The sequence below is a fragment of the Protomyctophum bolini genome (assembly GCF_963924005.1).
Source record: "Protomyctophum bolini genome assembly, chromosome: 15".
Lineage (NCBI taxonomy): Eukaryota > Metazoa > Chordata > Actinopteri > Myctophiformes > Myctophidae > Protomyctophum > Protomyctophum bolini.
In genome coordinates, this window is record NC_137876.1 from 31,033,141 (window position 1) to 31,049,466 (window position 16,326).

General features: G+C 41.0%; 1 protein-coding gene across 8 annotated transcripts in view; it reads right to left on the reverse strand.

The window, feature by feature from the left end:
• Positions 1–16,326, reverse strand: part of map4k5 (mitogen-activated protein kinase kinase kinase kinase 5) — a 43,694-nt gene that overhangs the window by 5,133 nt on the left and 22,235 nt on the right. The window contains exons 14-33 of one of the 8 annotated variants that reach the window (XM_080784631.1): positions 15,371–15,446; positions 14,570–14,641; positions 13,377–13,435; positions 13,127–13,194; positions 12,468–12,506; positions 10,966–11,010; positions 9,869–9,911; positions 9,221–9,431; positions 8,029–8,114; positions 7,477–7,518; positions 7,103–7,187; positions 6,444–6,523; positions 6,266–6,326; positions 3,876–3,990; positions 3,438–3,496; positions 2,332–2,435; positions 1,800–1,977; positions 1,401–1,469; positions 781–873; positions 448–518 (exon numbers count right to left, since the gene is read on the reverse strand). In XM_080784631.1, the coding sequence (XP_080640757.1) occupies positions 448–518; positions 781–873; positions 1,401–1,469; positions 1,800–1,977; positions 2,332–2,435; positions 3,438–3,496; positions 3,876–3,990; positions 6,266–6,326; positions 6,444–6,523; positions 7,103–7,187; positions 7,477–7,518; positions 8,029–8,114; positions 9,221–9,431; positions 9,869–9,911; positions 10,966–11,010; positions 12,468–12,506; positions 13,127–13,194; positions 13,377–13,435; positions 14,570–14,641; positions 15,371–15,446 (1,656 nt within the window). Of the gene's footprint in view, positions 1–447; positions 519–780; positions 874–1,400; positions 1,470–1,790; positions 1,978–2,331; positions 2,436–3,437; positions 3,497–3,875; positions 3,991–6,265; positions 6,327–6,443; positions 6,524–7,102; positions 7,188–7,476; positions 7,519–8,028; positions 8,115–9,220; positions 9,432–9,868; positions 9,912–10,965; positions 11,011–12,467; positions 12,507–13,126; positions 13,195–13,376; positions 13,436–14,569; positions 14,642–15,370; positions 15,447–16,326 lie in introns of all 8 variants that reach the window. The other 7 variants (XM_080784630.1, XM_080784637.1, XM_080784634.1 and 4 more) reach the window with 7 other exon arrangements.

Below are 16,326 nucleotides of genomic sequence, written 5' to 3' on the forward strand. Positions count from 1 at the left end.
GCGGACATAAAGCACACTTTGTTTGGCTCCACCTGTGGGATAATCTCCCCGGCTCATCTACACCATGTAGCCATGCATGTAAACAACCAGCGCTAGGGGGGTCAATACTGACAAGAGCCGTTGGGTGTTTGTTCGTGTGTAGGACAAACAACCCTGTATTCATGAATGTGAAAGAAACTACACACAGTTTCCACAATTAGAGGTCTGTTTGGCTCCGTGCTGGAACATTATAACCATATCAGTAATCATGATCGGTTTCTAAAATCTAACCGTCGTATACATAATATTCATCCTATATAAAAAATTATTTCGTATTTAATAAAGAAAGTCAGCTGAAACAGTTACGATTACATTACAATTGTTCCTGTTCATATTAAATTCAAAGTGTTGAAACCAGTGTTAAGAATTAGCTACAACACCCAGCATTCTTAGTCATTAGATACTCACTTCATTTGACTTGAAGCTCTTGCCCTGCATACCATGTTTCCAAAAGGCCAGAACACTGTCCTGAAGACACACTAACAATAGAGAAGAAAAAAAGAGATCCAGCGTCCGTGAAACACGCAGAAGAAAATCGAATGTCACTTGAGGATTGAGACATTATAAGTCAGGGGAATACACTGTAGTACACAGTCACAACTTTATGTAAACACTAAATTCACTTTTGAATGGTAAAATATGGCAAATGTAGACATATGTAACATAGTATATGGTAGTTTATACTGTATATAGTATGTCACATTATGACTCAGATTTTAAGACATTATTATATAATCTTACCAACAGATCCAATGCAGAAATCAAAGCTGAGCTCAGAGGCCAGCTTTTTGTTGGATTTCAGTTTGCCCTGGAGATTAACGATCTTCAAATTTTCTAGTGTTAAAAGCACAGAAGAGGTAATTAGAATACTTGGTGTAGAGAGGGTGGAGTATAATTTTGCATACACAAATTTAATTATGTATTGCATTATTGATGCAGAAATAATAATAAAAATGTAGATTAAGTAGAGTGACAAAAAAACACACTATAAACCTAACTATACATAGTTATGACACATGGATATTCACCAGCAACGGTCTTGACACCTACAGGCGACAGGAAGTGCTCTACAGAATACCAGTACACTCTGCTCAAAACACAGTCGCCTCAGGCATACAGCCAGCGTAATAATAGAACGGTCTCTGCCTGGTATTCCTAAATACTAGATACTACATCCTAGATCGAAGGGAAAATTGTGGGCAAGCATGATGTCAGGTGAGCCGCTGACTTCCTGTTACAGTTCTACATAAACATACATAGAGTTCTACATAAAATTCATCTGATTGAAGTCTTGGTTCTCATACGTTTTGTGTGTCAATGCTGTATATTGACATCAGCAGCAACTCTGGTGTTATACTCACGGTCCAAGCACACCAACACTGTGTCTCTCTCCAGCTGGGTGACATGAATAGCATCCACCTGCTGATTAGCTGTGGAAGAAGCAGATAAGCATGAATCCCTGACAGGAAAATAGGCCAAAAACTGTGCAGAATTAGGTTGCGATATGAATGAACAAAATCTATATTTTGTGCTGACAATACATTTTGTTTAACTTTTTGAATTAAACCATTTTTTTTAATATAATCTTTCACTGGTATATATATTTTTTTACAATAACCTTTCCGACAATGTATCTTTCAGTCATAACATGTTCACTAGTATTTACAGTAATTTGCTCAGCCACCTGACTATTAGTGTAGCCCAGCTACCATATTGGGAATGAATGACCGAAGGTCGTTTTGTCGCCTTACAAGTCTTACTTGTTCCCATCTCTGTGAACCAGGAGGAGCAGGAGTTGAGGTTGATGGTCTCGAAGCGCACCACCTGGCCAGGCTCTGTGCCCTGGCTAATGGCCACACACACCATGGGGTACTCCTGCTCTGGGACCACCAGCATCTCAAACACCTTCAGTGGGCTGGGCAGAGGGAAGTCAAAGTGCTGGAGGGAGAACAGACATACGTTATATTCACAGATGCACACATGCAGCAAAAACACATGCACAAAGCACAATGCACAAAGCACACCTGCTGCAGATAGATTCATAGAAGAAACTCATAGGGCCCTATCTTGCCTTACCCCTTATCCTTAAACAAAAAATTATAATAGCATATTCTCCCGAAATTAATTAATAAGAAAATGTAAACAACCCTAATCAGCCCTAGAATAAAAAAAAACGATGCACAAGGAAATCAAGCATTATACTCAAAGTCAATGGAGGTTGAAATAATGTTGAAATAGTGTCATGCCGGTTTGTGTGGTCAATGGTGGTCTGGAGGGAAATCATCAACTGACCTTGATGAGCATGAACCTCTGCATGGGCTCGTACCACTGCAGCAGGACAATGCCAGACTGCAGTGCTCCACACAGATACTTGTGACCTGTATATGGGTTTCTCACTGTGAAAGAAAAAGGTGAGTTTCAGTATTTGAGTTGTCATCAAATGCTCACAATGAACAAAGTAACAAGCTAGACACATTGGATGAGAAGCCAGGACAAGGAGAATGTTCCAATGTGGATCTTGGACTTGATGTGACTAGCCTGAGACTATCTTCTATGTCTGACATATCTATGATGTAGAACTGCAAATTTGGGCAAGGTTTCAACCTGATCGATCAGAGACTAATTTACTTTCAAAAAGTATAATAAACTAGATAAAGTGCCACTCGGGGGGCAAGGATCTCCACCAGGGCAGGTCAGGTTGTGGCCTCCTGGTGGTGCTATAATAGGCCAATGTGTGGTTCTTCTTAGGCCTTGGATGGCAATTGGATGATTTGAGGCATTTTGTTCCAAAAATGGGTTTTGCTAAAATCCACCTGTTGGTGGCACTATAACAGCCCAATGTGAAAAGGGTGGGATATATTCCTCAGCCTAGTAGGAAAGTCTGTGAAAGATTTCACGTAAGTTCGATGAGTTCATGATTTGAGGCTTTTTGTTCAAAACTTTGTGTGTGTGTGTGTGTGGGGGGTACTTCTGTGACCTACTGCCAATGGCAAGAAATTTGCCATTGATTGGATCAGTTTGATCCAATAGATTAGGTCGGGACAGAGTCAAGACAGACAGACACTCTTCTGAACAGTCATGCCCTAAAAAGACTAATATTGAACACTACAGGTTGCAGTAATGTTAATTACATTGAATTAACTTGCAAGGGAGGGGGGGGGGGGTTAGGGTACACTCAATAATTGCACTAAAGTCAGGGAAGATATTTAGGGCATTTTGTCTTCATCAGCAACTGTAACCATGGTCAAGAGTTAGTTTGACTGGTGATGAGATGAGTTTGACAATAAGATGACAACAGTGTGTTTACAAAGACTAATAAGAGTGGACTGTCCATTGATAGAGACAAGTCAATGAAAACAAACAGTGGTGGGGATTTGGAAGGATGGAGCGCTACTCACCAATGCAACACTTGTGACAACCCTTTGTGTCCGGGATCTTAGTTGTCAAGGCAAATCTCCTGCAGGAGAGAAAACAGTCAGCTTGGTCATAAAGGAGCTGATGACATCTGAGCTCAAGGATGTAAGCCTTTTCTTTTTCTACCAAACTAAAGCAAACAATTAACTGTGTTTTTGATTTATAGAGGAAAATGACAAGACACTTGGTGACATAAACAGATGATAGTGTAGCACTAGACTGGAAGAAAGGTAGGAGCATGATTTGGACCAGTTGCTGTCCTGCAGTGATATTAGCTCAGTAAACCAATGAGCAATGACAATGGCAGACTTACACTAAGCCAGATAGGAGTTTGTGCAGTTTAATGAATTTGTGAAAAATACCTTACAAGCCTTCTCTGGAAAAAAAAAGAGAGACGTAAAAACAGGGCTGGCTATTCTAACCTGGGCAGCATCTTGTCTGGGAAGCGGTGAGTCTGGAACTGAGCAGCCAGGCCCGGCTTCTTCAGCTGCTCAAACAGTCCGATTAGGTTGTGGGAGTATAGCTGGAAGGTTTTACCTGGGGCAATATATAGCACATTATTAGGTTGATAGCTTAACATGTTTATGTGATATATAATTTCACATCGTTGCATTGGATTTGCACTGTATGAGAATTTCAATCTGTACAAACATTTTGCAGACGTAAAATTACTAAAATAGATGACAAATGATGCAAAGAGAAAATTTGTTAAGGGATGAGTGCAAGAAATACTAGAGGTGATGTGCATGTATTCACCCAACACATACATTTGTTTGTAAATGTGGACAATTGAATGTTGTTTTTTATCTATGGTTAACCACTACTACAGGCTATTCAACTAAATTGTTCAGGGGGCCACATTTTCAGAAACCCAAGGGGCCGGGGGCCGTACTTTTATGGTGTGGGGGCTCTACCATTTGTAACCATAGTATGATGTCATATATACAGTGCAGTACATATCACACCTTGGACATAACTGCATCAGTGTGTTGTATGTTGCGCAACTAACGTACTTGATGCAGCAAGCAGACAGAGCCTACAAGTTGAGCAGCGTTCGAATAAAGTTAGTCATACTGTATGTCACCTGACTTGTGGAAATGTCCACCGCCTTGTGGTTTCCTTGTTGTCTTTTTAAGATTTCAAACCTAAGCTTTTTGTTTATTTTAAGACCTTCAAAATTGTAAAACTTAATTGGGGTTTATATAGAATACAAAGTCACTTATTCCCCGTTAACCACATGAACCCAACCGTCCCGATTCTGGGCATGTCCTTCCTGACCTAGGTGAACATTCGGCTAAAATGTCTAATTCTCTCATCTAAAAACTTACATGAAATGTTTTCGGGGAGATTTGATGTAGAGGGAAACCAGGGAAGGGAGTATAAACCCCTGCAAGACCCTGGTCAACTTTAGAATATAGCTTTACATTACCCATGCTTTACCCCAGTCTATGCATAACATGAGGGTGTAACTAAGTGGTTAATATAGCTTTTGTTGCGGCTTTCTTTTTAGCTTAATTATGGCTTTGGACAGAATAGTGGTTTATACGCCATCAGAGACCTATAACACTAGCACATCTACTGCACTTGCAGGTCCAAGTGCTAAAAGGATAGTCATACTTTCATGTATACTGTTAACCATGTACGCACCTAATTCGTAACACACAAAACCACACATACCAGTAAGCTACAAATGTAAGTACACACACACACACACACACACACACACACACACACACACGTAAGGATCGTGTAATCGTGGAATGAGCAACACAGATAAATGCATGGGTAGCGCCCCCCAAAATGCTTCTGTTGGTAATCACTGTCATTCTGAGCGACCTGCCAGCGCACAGGTGACTGGCACCTCAGCATGGGTCCTGCAACTTTGTAGAGTTTGTGCATGCTCCAAGCAGCAACACTGTCCTCATGGGAAAATTACACATTTGTCCCGTCAGAATAACGCCCGTGCAATAGCGCAAGTGGAAGCTGATGTTCCGTTACGCAGAGTGGCAGCATTTATTTGGCGTCAGCCCTGGTACCATAACCCATAGGTCCAAGTTCCATCAGACTGGTGAAGTTTATATTTTTCCATTTCCATTCTCTTTTCCAGTAAATACATGTTGAATTTGACAACTAAGCCTCAACTCCCTGCAGGGAGATTTGACATTTGGAGAGGTTAGGCGTGACTAAAATGAACAGAGGCGTGAAGATGATGTGAAGGATGATTACCTTCTGATGAAGCCGGTTAGTAGAATATCAAGTCAAGCCAGACGAGAGGAAAGTGTCCAAAGGGGAAAAGGAGAAGAGAACAGAGGTTAAGTATACCGAGGGGGAAACTGCTAGGTAAACCCGTCAGTACACCTTGGGAACACCATGTTGACAGGCGACCTGTAGTCAACTTAAATCCCATATTCAGATAAAATTTGAAAATAACCTGGCTAATGAGGTGTTAATCGGAAAAAACTTCTGGCCTTTAGCCTATTTAAAATTATTTGAGTACTAAAACAAACAATGACTCTTTCCCCACAGTCGCTTCTGCAGCCAAGAGCTTCCACAACTTCAAAAAGATCAATATATTGTAGTGGTTCTTCATTTAAAAAACAGTCTTAAAAAATAATAAAAAATCATGTCACTGTGCTATAAGCATAGCAGGTTTTAATGATGATCTAGGAAACAAGAACAAACGGAATGCTATTTTAAGGCCACAGTCACAGATAGAGGTGTGATTGTCTCTTGGGTAGTGAGATAATGCAGGGACAAAGCAGCAGCAGGTTATGGCAGTGAAGCAGATAGCTGTGATAAGTCTGACACTTACCTGATAAAGACATCAGGTTGTTGTTGATAATGTAAAGCCACGTGCACTTCCTTGGAAACAGCTGAAATGGGAAAACCAGGTAAGAATTATGGTCAGGCCTGTCAAAGTCTGTGTTTTAGTGAGTTAGAAAGTAAACCAAAAACATGTTAAAGGGTGTAACCGCACAATGAATTGCTACCTGCTCCATTGTGGCTTCATGCAGCTCATTCAAGTTCAGGGTATAGATGCCATCCTCCGTTCCAAAGATGAGATATTGATCTAGATTAAACAATTATGTATTAGCATGTATGTATGGATCTTCATTTGACAGTATGGCACTATATAGTATTTGCTGTAGGTGGTGTATGCAACTCTGTGTCTGTAAAGACGTATGTATACTTCAATCATTACACCATGCTTTTGACAAGAATCTCAACAAAAATGATGTAACCAAATAAAGTGGCATGGTGACCCGTGTTTAAAAGTATTACATTTCTGCATAAAGTAAATTATTGTATTACTGTGTCACCATTCACCAAAGCATGTACTGTAAACAAGGTAGAAATGGGCTCCAGTTAACACTTGATATGTTATTGCACCCACAAGTGCCTGCATGACATTTCGAGCTAAACGCTCTTCATCAATCCTGAATGAAGGTCTAATGACCGAAACGTCACGCACTTGTGGGTGCAATAAAATATTACGTTTCACTAGAGCTCACTGTGTGCAAGCGGATTTCCAGACATGTTATTGGCCATCATAAATTGAGTTTGGATATGCATGCACCTCTTCTCATAAAGAACAGAATGTCTCTCGTCTCTTGTCAATCAATTCCACAAAGTCAAAGTCCATCTGTACCTTTGGTGTCTGGGTGAATCCACGATGTAGCGCAGGTAATTTTCAGGGGGCAGCCATCAAACACCTTGGAGAAACAAGCTCCCATCTACAACCAACAGACAAAACTCAACTCAGCATGGCAAATCAACTGCTTTAAACTGCGGGAGCAGCAGAAATGTCAGCCAAAGTTCATGAAACTGGAAGTGAGCCCAGGGATGATGACTGCATTGCACGTCAGACCACCATAACCACAGAGAGGGACTGGAATGTCCGTTTTGAATCCCAAAGTTCGGGATTCAGCAGCAATTCAGACAGAGTCTAATGGTAGTGTCCACTGAAACCAGTCCACCAGGAATAGGTGGACTGTGAGGGGACAATTCAGTAGATTCACTTACCAAGACTTTAGGAGTGGGTGGCAGGCCGTTGATAGCTGGTTTCTGTGGAGACACACAAACCACCCCATTAAGATAGATGCAGGGTACATAAACAAATAACCAGTGAACAATGATGGTGAATTGAGCTGGGGTTTGTTGGGACTAAAAATGACTGACCTCAACAATGTGGAAAAGAAAAACAAACAATCCATACTATGCTGCCATTTGTTTTGTCTAAAAAATGCAATTAGATGTTTAAAGATCTTGTTTGACTGCCAGCAGATCCACTAAAGGACAAAGAAAATATTTGTAGGCATGTAAAGATTTATCGTAAAACGATTCAAATCAATTCAAACTGGTGACAATTTAAATCGATCTTTGTAATAGTATTGATTCAAAATATTTTTCAGTCACCTGCTACTGGATTGACACACAGTATTGTTCTGTTGTTCTGTCTGACAGGTTGTGGACCTCTCCCACAACCTGTTGAAACTGAAGAGGGAGAAGCCTGCCCGTTCTGACTGGGGGACCTACATTTCTTTTCAATTCGTCATGCAACAGCTTCTAACTCACAGGGAACTCCTTCTTCTCCTTGCGGTGCGCTCGGTTGGGTGGCTCCTTGGGACTGCCTTCATTCACACTGCCGTCTGAGTCGTTATCTGTCAGGTGGTTGAGCAAAGCACAGGGTGTGTATCAGTCATAGATATATACAAAAAAACAGATGCCTCATTGGCCGCTGCAGTTCATTGGAGCCATGCGTATCGACGTGAGGGCCCAAGTGCGGCGCAAGTGCAGAAGGCACGCTACGCCACGCAGCCACTCCAAGTGACTACTGGCCAATCACAGTGCGTCTTTTCCTGGACTTGTCAAACCCGAACATCCGCTCTGTGACACACATGGAAGCTTCTGTGAAGCACTAGTCTCGTGTTGCCAGACTGTTGCCTCTCACAATAGTTGTCTGGCTACGCGAGACTAGTGACGCACCAACGTGGAAGCTTGCCCTCACTTGAGTACAGACGCCCCAGAGCCGAAGGAGGCGTCTACTTTTCTATGTTTATGATCGGACAACTAATCAAACTACGAGTTTTTACCTTACCTTCATTTTTTGATGTATTGAGGGCTTGGAAAGATAGCAAAAATGCTTATTTAGATGAATGTATTTATGAAAGAGACATGTTGGGGCGTTCTTGCATACAAGTGAATATGTACAAGTGTAAGAAAACGTGAATGAGTGTGTAGAAAAACTAAGGCAGTTCACACAGTGACGCACACGGTCTGTAGCTCCCAGAAGCAATTTATTAGAGGTGCAACGTTTCGCGTCCAGTTTGGGTCACAACATTGTACAGTATGTCTAATAAATTGCTTCTGGGAGCATGAAGGAAGGAAGTTCGCACACTGGTATGTAACCAGTGTGCGAACTGCCTACGAAATTTGTTCAGCACCTGTATACTGTAATATTGTTTTGAAATGTGCATGCTTCTAGCTTGGACTTTATTTCTAATGTGTAGAAAAACTTCACATGGATATGTACAATAAATCAATACAATAATCCTTTGCCGGTCTAAGGGTAAATAGTATTTAGAAGAGTTTATTATATTTTACATAGTCAATTGCAGAAATACTGGACTGGTACCCTTACCCTATATACAAAATCCCAAACGGAATATATTAACTTTAGTACTAACTTTGCTTAGCTTGTGCCACTGTATCTATGTGTAACCCTGCATAGGTACAGACTCAGAGGCACTGAGCCACTGGGACTCACCAGGGTCAGATGCATGAGACAGCAGGCCAGGACTGCTGACGCTGACAGAAAGGAAGTCTGGGGCAGAGTGCTCCTCCTTGTTGCCTCTTTCCGGGGTGCTCTGTCTGCGGACCACCTGACTGGGTCCGTTCTCCGAGTTGGGGAACCTCCGCACCGTCAGATTCCTCTCGTCGTTCAGGCCGAGCTCATCCGATGAGCTGTTCAACCTCGGCTGAAGGAGCAAAAGTAAGGGAGGCATGAGTTAGGCCTAATTATTACTTGCGCAAGCAGAGTGCGCAAGTACTGCGGCTGGGTAGGAATGCATGTATGTCGGGGTATGTATGTCGCTGTGGGTGTCCTCTCTTGACGTCACCATCAACAGCCAATAAGGGACCACCATTCTTGGTGACGTAACTAAGGTACGTTTCAAGGTTGGTATAAGGTCAAAAACAGGTCTACATAACAGTAAGCTGTGATGCCAGTGGTGAGTGCACCTCATGGCACGCTCTGCTTGCAAGGCACAAGTTGGCATTGCATCGAAGTGCATTGCATGTACGTATCAACACTTAATGCTTGGGATTTTGCAGTATGAGCAGTAAAGGACAAGCAATGGCGGAAGACATACTGTATTTAAACATTTAAAAAACACACTAGTATTTCAGGTCTCACCTTAGGTGGCAGAGGAGGGGGAACTCCTGGCTTAAGAGTTGAACTGAAATTAAATAAAAAAATTGTTTAAAGATATTTGTTTGCATTCTACCAAACGTATTGTTTGAATGCAAAAACTTGGAACAGACTGATATTAGTTTTGCTACCGAACCGATATCCAATAATTTAGCAATACAAATTCCAATATCCAATATAGCGCCGATATTTCTATTATACGGTTACAATGAAGTGTAAACTTTTAAACAAAAATAAAGTGAGCAGATCCACACCACATTGGAAACTTAACCTTGACATGCTTGATTTTCACATTCAAAAGCTTTAGTTATTTGGTCTTCCTTCCCCTTTTATTTGTCATAGCAAGAGCCAGCAATGACAATAGCCGCCCTGTTATGTTCCAATCTACAGTTAGCATTTATCTTCCTTTTGAAAGTACAGTAGCTGAAGAAATTAATGTTGTAAATGTACAACAACAACAACAACAACTGAAAACAACAAGCTGAACTGCCCTGGCAGGTAGTTTCCTACCACAAACAAATCTACAAGTTATGAATCCGTGTTTACATACCAGTGCACGTGCTCATGGACATAGAGAGCTGTGAGTGGTGTTCTAAACCAGGGGTTCCCAAACTTTTCAGGTCAAGACCAAAAAGAGAGATTAGACGTTTGCCCGGGACCCAAACTAGTGAAAATAGCAGATCTACAAGCGCACAACACGTTGCTTCGCAAGCTTGTAGATCAGCTATGTTCACTACTTCTTAATTATTTTTATTTATGGGATTTCTTAGATTTGTTTGTTTTAAAATTCATACAATTCTTGTTCTACAATTCTATGTTTTCATTTTATTTCTTAAAATCTTTTTAAATATATATATATATATATATAATTATTATTATTATTATTTTATTTCTTTTTCCTAAATGTAGGAGAATAGTTTTTTACTCGAGTCATGACGCACAAATTGGTTCCTACCCACTGTTTGGGAAAAAGTGTTCCAAACTATTGATAAGCAAAATAGCAAAAACAAATCAACCGGTATCGGTCAAATTCGGTAAAATAGGCCAATATCGGGCAGGGCTATAGGACAAACAGCACTTACAGCTCCACATCCTCAAAGGCATTTTCCAGATGTGTGATGTGTCCCCTGGAGAGAATAATACATATTTGAGAAGGAGGAGAATGAAGTGGAAACAAAGAACAAAAGAGTAGAATCCTGAGAGTATAAGGCTGAGTGTGTACACAACCAAATAATTCCGATCCACTTGGAAACATTTGTACATTCTCAGAGTTACATTAACAACCAGGATTTTACTGTAAAGGGTCCCAAGGGAGGGAAGGTGGGTAGGTGTGAAGGACCCCTTTCCTCAGAGAGAAAAGGAGTATGAAGTACAGGGGGTCAATGAGAGACTGTAGACTGTAGAGGTTCAAACCAGCAGTGGAGCTGAAGGGGTTAATAAACTTCTTTATGAGCTGAGAAATAAATAGTAGTAATAGTCTATTTAATACACTAATTGAAGTAAGTAACCTTGGGAACCCAACAGTTCCCGAGCCATGAGGCTCATAGGTCAGGAGCCTATCGTCCGTTTCTGTAGCGTCAGGTGGCTTGATGTACAAGTACACATTTGCGATCGGGGCACCGTCACTCTGGAACGCCCTGCCGCTGGAGATCAGGCTTGCAGAGTCTGTGTCGCATTTTAAATCGCTCCTAAAGACTCATTTTTACAGAGCTGCATTTAGCCCATCACCCATGTGATTCTTTATTTTTTATTGTTATCTTCCGTTGTGTTCCATCAACAAATCTCTTCTATTGTATTCTATGCCTTTTTGATCCATATTTTTCTCTATATATTTCTGTTAAGCACTTTGTGACTTGTTCTTAAAAGGTCCTATATAAATAAAGCTTTATTATTATCATTATTACATCCCACGACCACGACGTACAAGTACACCCCCTGGACATGACAGAAATATGTCTGACCTCTCAATCTCAGGGCGGACACTAAACACAAGGCCACTGAGCTGCCTGGTACCAATTGAAGCACAAACTATTAAGCAATACAAAAAACCAGGCTTTAAGCATAGCAGGCCTCACTTGAATGCCCAGTTCATAGGATGGAGTCCGATACATCCACAGAACCGTGAAACCCTATTTCACTGGGGTCGATACTATAGCAGCCATGTATCACTTCAATGTCTGACACACATTATTGTTTCATTTACTTTTACTTATTGTGTTATTGCTACACACCATTTGAGGTGCCGTAGTAATAAACAATATTAAAAAACAATCACATTATTCAAGGTAAAAAAAAACACAGCCTCATGCACAGGCCGGTCTATGTCACACCACAAATGGTGAATGGGAGGGTGCCACAATGGAGGAGTAGGGTTATGTTCATGGGCACTGCCAGCAGCACACTTCTGCAAAATAGGGTACAGAAACAGCCTGCTGACCCCCCCCCCCCACCCCCCCCCCAAACACACACACACACACACACACACACACACACACACACACACACACAGCAACAGTGAGTGGGTGGCAGTGAAGTGGATGGCAGTGAAGTGGATGGCAGAACCGCAAGACAGTGTTAGTGTTACCGTTGGAACAACTCGTCCTCAACACTTTTGAGGAGGCTCCTTGGAATGGAGAAGACAGTGACAAAGAGAGAGAAAGATTGGCAGAAAGAAAGTAAGTGGACAGAGAAAAAGAGAGAGAGAAGGGGGAAAAAAAGAAACAAAACAGGCAAACAGTCAAAGCACACGGACAAGTGAGGAAGACTTTCTACTGTAGGCTCAAAGTGACATTCCAAACAGCAGATGGGACATGTGAGGTCATGCTGTGAGACATGCAGCAGCGGTGTAGAGCGACACAAACATTATACATAGTGAGTGGTAGTAGGAGCATCCAAAACACAGTAGCTATGTGTGTGAGCAATGGATATTAATTAGGAATGTGATTAGCAGAGCAAACATGTAAGCAAAAATACAGGACAGTAATATGCTATAAATGATTTGATTGGTGTTCTACATTCGACCATGACATCCTGAATGATGACACCTCTGACAAAAGTACACAACAAGCAGAAGTTGAAAACACACACACACACACACACACACACACACAAACAATCAATGCAAGAAATGTCATTTATAAATTACATTTGTAATATATTTTGTAGAGGCCGGCTGAACTATGGAAGCACAGTAATCGACATTAAGGAGGTATGATTCCCATGACAAACGTTTCCATGGCTTACCTGGATGTTATTCCTCCCTCAGCAAAGGGGCTCCAGGGGGAAGAAAAGTCATTCTCTTTGCTCACATCCTGCAGAGAACCACAAACACCCACAAGAGCATGATGTCTACCAGCCTAATAGCCATAGTCCATAAGAAATCAAGGGATAAACTGATGAAAATATGAGGACATTTTGAGACAGTGATGTAGAGATTTAAACAGAGGGACATTTTTAAACACAAATCGTAGTGAATTAAAAAGGACATTATCACCATTTCAGAGTGCGCCTCGGTTTCTTTCCGAAGTGGAGGTTCAAACTGGATCTTGTCAACTGTGGACGACAACAACTGTGTTCAGAGTAACAGTTTTCAATTGACTGCTTTGGCACTAGAGGGCAGCACCCCACTTCAACAAACACCCAAGCCATAGTTACCTGATAACTAGTAACATTAAAAGTGTACTCAACACTTAGTTCACATTACAGGTGACCGTTTTGGTTATTTTAACATAAAAAAAGATGAATGTGGTTACTTAACAATGAGAATTACTTACACATTAGTAATCATTATAAAGTAATTGCCTCGGCAACAGAGGTTTTACTGTCATAACATTCCCTTTTGAATAGTTGGACTGTAGCTTGAGGATGTCAAAGACAAACAGATCACAGTGACAGTAACCAGAGCCAGTCTGAGTGAGACGAAATACACAATGGGATACAGAGTGTATACGTTTAAGAAATGGGATCAACTACTGTCAAACAATTGATCCAATGGAGATGGCTGGTTCACTGTCCATTGTAAACATGACATGCTCCTGCTGAATGAACAGGGCATAGAAAAGCAGCAGACCTGCCAGTGCAAAAGTTCTCATTTAATCAGCTTTTCGCTCCGTTTCATTAACAAGGGAACATGGTGCTTAGGAATTACAACACACTGAATTATTTCACAAGCAAGCTTGTTGTTGCTTGAGGTATGCTGAAAATGTGGAAGTGCACCAATGACTTGACCAACTGATTCACAATCACAATCGGACTGATAGAGTATACAAGTAAGGCCTTTCCATAAAGGGAAGCTGAGACATTCTCAATTTCACTTACTGTACATCAAGTATGACAGCGTCACATGTTGCCCACAATCTCGACGTTGGATTAGTCAAGTAAAACCTTATTCAACTTCAGCCTGCAGGAAACCACGCATTGTAACAAAGTCTAATTTAGCCAACAGCTGGAGTAGGTAACTTCCCCATGCACTAACTTTAGTAACATCAAGGTAGTGTATTATAAAACAAAATCTGTTATCCACAAACATGTTACCCTACTGTATTTATAAGGGTGTTCTCTCTGTGTGAGTTTGGAGTTACACACACACACACACACACACACACACACACACACACACACACACACACACACACACACACACACACACACACACACACACAATGTCTTTACTACACTGTCACTGACCTGGGCCAACCCTGCATCCCTCAGTGAAGCTAGGGGTTGAGCATGGTCTTCCTGGGTCTGTCCCATTGTTGGCTTTGTACAAGGGGGTTAAAGTCACACATGATCATGACATACAGAGTAAGAAAAGCACTAGCCCAATTCCAAACTATTATACACATTCCACTGACACACACAATGAAGGGTCTACCTACCACAAGTTACCAACAGGCACAGACCACAACACAACACAGAACTACCTCTAGTCTAGAACTACTGAGCACAGCACAGTCAAACACAAAAGAACCAAAATCAATGTATGATCTACTATTCAAATGAATTGAACATTCTTAACGTAAGACAATTTTACAAGAACAAGAAGCTGCAACAACTAACTGCTGCTTAAACACAACTCCACCCATCCACATATACAGTACATAACAATTAGACCGCTTGTGTGTCTTCCGCGAAGACCCAAAATGGTGACATAATGTGTTGCACTCTGGCACCACTATAGAGCCACTTTCTCTTCAGTGAATCCCTGGGGGCTATTTTTAATACAGGCTACCTCACACACTGGAGCAGTGCCAAGCCAGCACTGGCGGATTATCAGGATGACCCACAGACAAGCCATCCGACTTCTCTGTGAAAACCAATCTTTCAACTGATTTACACGGCGACCAATGAGGCGGCAACCTGGTGTTTGGCATAAATCTTAGGGCCAGGCAGGCCTGGGTGGGCGGGACATCATTGATGTTGGAGGCAGTGAGTTGGTTTTTTTGCATGTTGATTGCGAAAGCGGAAGATTTGAGTTTATTCACTTACAGTTTATCTCTGAGCGAGTCCGCTCGGCCCTGTCCTTGTTGGTGGATCGGATGGTGTGTCTGACAGCAGAAAGAGGCTGGAGAAGAGAAATTCAAAGATTTGTTTTCATATAATCTATCAAGATCCAGCACATTTTATATAAGTGCTATATAACTTCAGTTACATATTTCGTGTAATGTTATACATGTTTTGGAAAACGTTTTTTATCAATAGCTAAAAACAATGCATATCCAAATATTTTTCCCAGGACCTTTGGTGAATTCCAGGACGCTTGAAAAATTCCAAACCTTTTCCAGGACTAGAAATTGTTTTTCTCATTTCCAAATATTTGCAGAAATTGCATGACCGTGGGCATACTGAAGATTTCTATGGGAGAGATAATCATGAAAAGGAATGTGTTCTATCTCCTAAGGTTTCAAGTCTTAACCTTGGTCCTTTGCTAAATAACAGGCATCTCAGTCCTTAAATCATCGGTGCATTTCAGTGCAAGAGAGATTAAAGGATTATACATTTTGAATCATGCATAACAGGGCATCACTTGATATCACAAGTGCAGACTGGGTCAAAATCTATGCTTAGATTTTTTGTTAATCACACAGATTTTGTAACTGTTGAATCCTGTTATTAAACATTTGAATTAATTGTTTCAGAGACTCTCCTTTTATCAGAATAAGGACAGCTCTCAAGAGGATCTAGAATTCTAGATTCATGTGAATTTCTAAAGGTGAGGAATTTGGGTACTGAAAATGCGTCAAATATAATATAATTATACACCTATATGACTCCAATTATATACAGTAGACTCCTACTATATAAGACTCAAATTCTTCCATTAAATATTTTAAAATGTAAACTGAATTATAACCCATCAGAGCAATAATGGAGGATTAGACTGCACTCTAATAAGTGCATATAAGGGTAGAGCACTTTTTCCACATTCAGTAAAGGTACTCTAA